We start from the raw sequence: 3,850 nt of genomic DNA, 5'->3' as shown, positions 1-3,850 counted from the left end.
CAACTGTAAATATATGGTGAGCTCCATACAATAAATCCTAATAAACCAATTGCTAGTATAAGCATAAATTATTCCTTAAAGAACCAAATGTTTCCCTTTTTTACCTGATTCTTGACTAATAATATGAGAAATTATTCCAAATCCTGGTAAAATCAAATATATACTTCTGGGTGCCCAAAAAATCCAAAATAAATGTTGGAAGCCCCATGAAGTATTTAAATTTCGGTCTGTTAATATTGTAATAGTCCGGCTAAGAGTTTGTGTAATGATAACAAAATAAAAGCCAGATCACACAACAAGGTCAAGAGCCCATGTTACTAATAGGTATTACTATGCAAAAAAAAATTATTACAAAAGCGTGTGCTGTGACAATTACATTATAAATTTGATCATCTCCAATTAGTGCACCTGGATGACCTAATTCAGCACGAATTAAAATTCTAAACCACTATTCCAGCTCAAGCTCGAAAATAAAATATAAAGTTCCAATATCTTTGTGATTTGTTGAGAATAACCATTGTCGCGATTAAGTGGCTGAAGTTTAGGCGATAGATTGTAAATCTATTTATAAGAGTTATTCTTCTTAATCAAAATTATTATGGTCTTATAGTCAATAATGATATCAAACTGCAATTTTGAAGGTGTAAAATTTACTAAGGCTTAAAGGGTATACCTATATTTACAGCTTTGAAGGCTATGAGTTTATTTAACTTAAAGCCTTAATTTAAAATATAGCAAAAAATATTGAAATAAAAATTAAACCAAAAATTGAAAAAAATGATAGTAATATAAATAAATTTAAAGTAAAATTGTTTACTTGTGAATTATTTATTCAAACGATTTCGTAATAATTTAGTATAAATGCTGAGTAACATATTCGTAGATAAAAAAATAGTGTAATTAATGTTGTTACTAATAAAATTAATAATTGAAAATATTGATTACAAAAAGTTAGTTGTTGAATTACAATTCATTTTGGCAAAAATCCTAAAAATGGGGGTAATCCTCCTAAAGATAAAAAATTTGTGAATAAAACAAATTTTAAAATTTTATTACAGGAATACCAAGAAAATAACTGATTTAAATGAAATAGTTTAAAAATATTAAATATAAAAATTAATGTAAATGATAGCAAAGAATAAAATAAAAAATAAATTAATCAAACAGATTCATTTAATATTAATGCTCTTAATATTCATCCTAAATGGTTAATAGAAGAATAAGCTATTAATTTTCGTAGGGATGTTTGGTTTAAACCACCAATAGCCCCTACAATGACTGACAAAATTACTCTAATTAATAAAATATTTTTTGTATTTAAATAAGAAATTAATATTAAAGGTGCAATTTTTTGTCAAGTTATTAATAGTAAAGCATTTATTCACGTTAATCCGTCTATTAAATTTGGAAATCAAAAATGAAACGGAGCTGACCCTCTTTTTAACAATAAAGTTGATGTAATAATTATAGAAATAAAAGAATTACTAATTTCGTAATTTATGTTATTTTTTAATATTAATAAAATAACAGAAAACAATAAAACTGTAGAAGCTAAAGCTTGGGTTAAAAAATATTTTAATGAAGCTTCAGTAGATTTTAAATTATTTCTATCTCTTATAAGGGGGATAAAAGATAGTAAATTAATTTCTAAACCTATTCAAGCTCCTAACCAAGAATTTGCAGTTACTGTAATTAAAGTTCCAATAATTATTATTGCAGTAAATAAAATTTTTGAAGAATTATTAAAAATTAAAAAGAAAAGGATTAAAACCTTTATAAATGGGGTATGAACCCAGTAGCTTAATTAGCTTATCTTTTTATTTAATTTTTAATATTTATTTATATATTTTAGTGTACGATGCACAAAAGTTTTTGATACTTTTAGAAATAGTTTAATTCTATTAGATATAAATCCTTTCTAAAAAATACATCAAAAAGTATCAATGAATGTAGAATACTACATAATTTACCCTATCAAGGTAATCCTTTTATCAGGCAATTCATTTTTAAAAGAGTTTTTTTTTTTTTTTTTTTTTTATTTTTTTTTTTTTAAAAAAATTTTTTTTTTATATAGTAATTTTTAAAATTTAATAACACATTTTAGTAGTTTTTTTTTTTTTGCGTATTTTTTAAAATTAAATAATTAAAAATTTCTATATAGATATATATTATAATATAAATCTTCAACAATATATAAATATATAAATATATAATAATTTATAATATTTATATAAATTTATATAAATCAAAGAATTATTAGATAAATCTTTAAAATATAGATTTTTTTACTAAATATGTAAGCATTTTTGGATTGCGAAATTTTTTTTTTATAAATGTTAACCATATAATAATATATTAAATATTTATATATATATAGATATTTATTAATCTAGAACTAGTATACAAAAAATTTTTAAAAATTTTAAAATTTTTTAAAATAAATTAGTTTTCTTTTTAACTATATTTTTAAAAATTTAAAAAAAAAAAAAAAAAACTCTAAAGGATTTTTGTTAGTCTATAAATTATTAATAATTTATTATACTTTTTGGTTTATTATTTTTATTTAAATTTAATTATTTTATTGCTATTATATAATTTTTTTAAAAAAAAATTAATTTTAATTATTTTTTATAAAGTTTTAAAAATAAAAAATTTAATTTTTTGAAATTTTTGAATTAATTTGTAATTTTTACAATTTATTAAAATTTTTTAATTATTTTTTTAAAAATTTTACTAAAATATATTATTTTTATAAGTATGTGTTGAAATATATATATATATATTAGTAAAAATATTTTAATAAATTGATAAATTTATAAAATAAATATTTATTAATTTGTAAGGGGAAATAATTTTTTATTCAGATTTAGTGATTAATAAAAATTTTTTAAAATAAATTAAATTTTTAGAATAAAATACTATAAAAAATTATTTTAATTAATTTAAATAGTGTTTTATAAAATTAAATAATTTATTAATTAATTAATAAATATATGTGTATATATATATATGTATATAAGGGGTATATTTATTTTCAGATTTAGTAATTAATAAAAATTATTTAATTTTTATTTATATTCAATTTTTAATTTTATAAATAATAATTATTTATAAAAATAATTTATAATTTTTGTAAAAAGTATAATAAATTAAATAAATATATTAAAGTTTTATTTTGGCTTAAAAATTTGTTATTAATTTGATTTATATGTAAATTTTTTTGTGTGAAATTTTATTAATTTTAAAAATTAATAAATTATTAATAACCGCAGTAATTAATATTATAAATTAAAGAAATTTAGATATAGTAATATTAAAGAGTATAGATAAAATTGGTGCCAGCAATCGCGGTTATACCAATTATACGAATGAATTTTTTTAGTAAAAGTTAAATTGGTTTATTTTAAATATAATTAAATTTATTAAGTGAAATTTTAAATTTAAATTTTTTAGAAATTAAATAATTGAAGCTTGCAAATTTTAATAAAAAACTAGGATTAGATACCCTATTATTTAAAATGTAAATATTAATATTTAAGTAGTAATAGTTATGTTCTTGAAACTTAAAAAATTTGGCGGTATTTTAGTCTATCCAGAGGAACCTGTTTTGTAATCGATAATCCACGATGGACCTTACTTAAATTTGTAACCAGTTTATATACCGTCGTTATCAGAATATTTTATAAGAATAATAATATTCAATAATTTTTATTAAAATTTATATCAGATCAAGGTGTAGCTTATGTTTAAGTAATAATGGGTTACAATAAATTTATTTAAACGGATAAAATTATGAAAAAATTTTTGAAGGTGGATTTGGTTGTAAAATTATAAAGATTAATAATTTGAT

General features: G+C 18.5%; 1 protein-coding gene across 1 annotated transcript; it reads right to left on the bottom strand.

Moving 5' to 3' along the window:
* Window positions 1-526: 526 nt before the first annotated feature.
* Window positions 527-1,804, bottom strand: LOC122757033 (NADH-ubiquinone oxidoreductase chain 2-like; the record flags this gene model as incomplete). Its single annotated transcript, XM_044008218.1, is given in 1 exon segment — window positions 527-1,804. A coding segment is annotated over 1 exon segment (972 nt), but the record flags the coding sequence as incomplete, so codon positions are not given.
* Between the last annotated feature and the right edge of the window lie 2,046 nt (window positions 1,805-3,850).

The sequence above is a fragment of the Drosophila mojavensis genome, unplaced genomic scaffold (genome assembly GCF_018153725.1).
Source record: "Drosophila mojavensis isolate 15081-1352.22 unplaced genomic scaffold, ASM1815372v1 contig_25, whole genome shotgun sequence".
Classification (NCBI taxonomy): domain Eukaryota; kingdom Metazoa; phylum Arthropoda; class Insecta; order Diptera; family Drosophilidae; genus Drosophila; species Drosophila mojavensis.
This window is presented reverse-complemented; position numbering and strand designations above follow the sequence as displayed.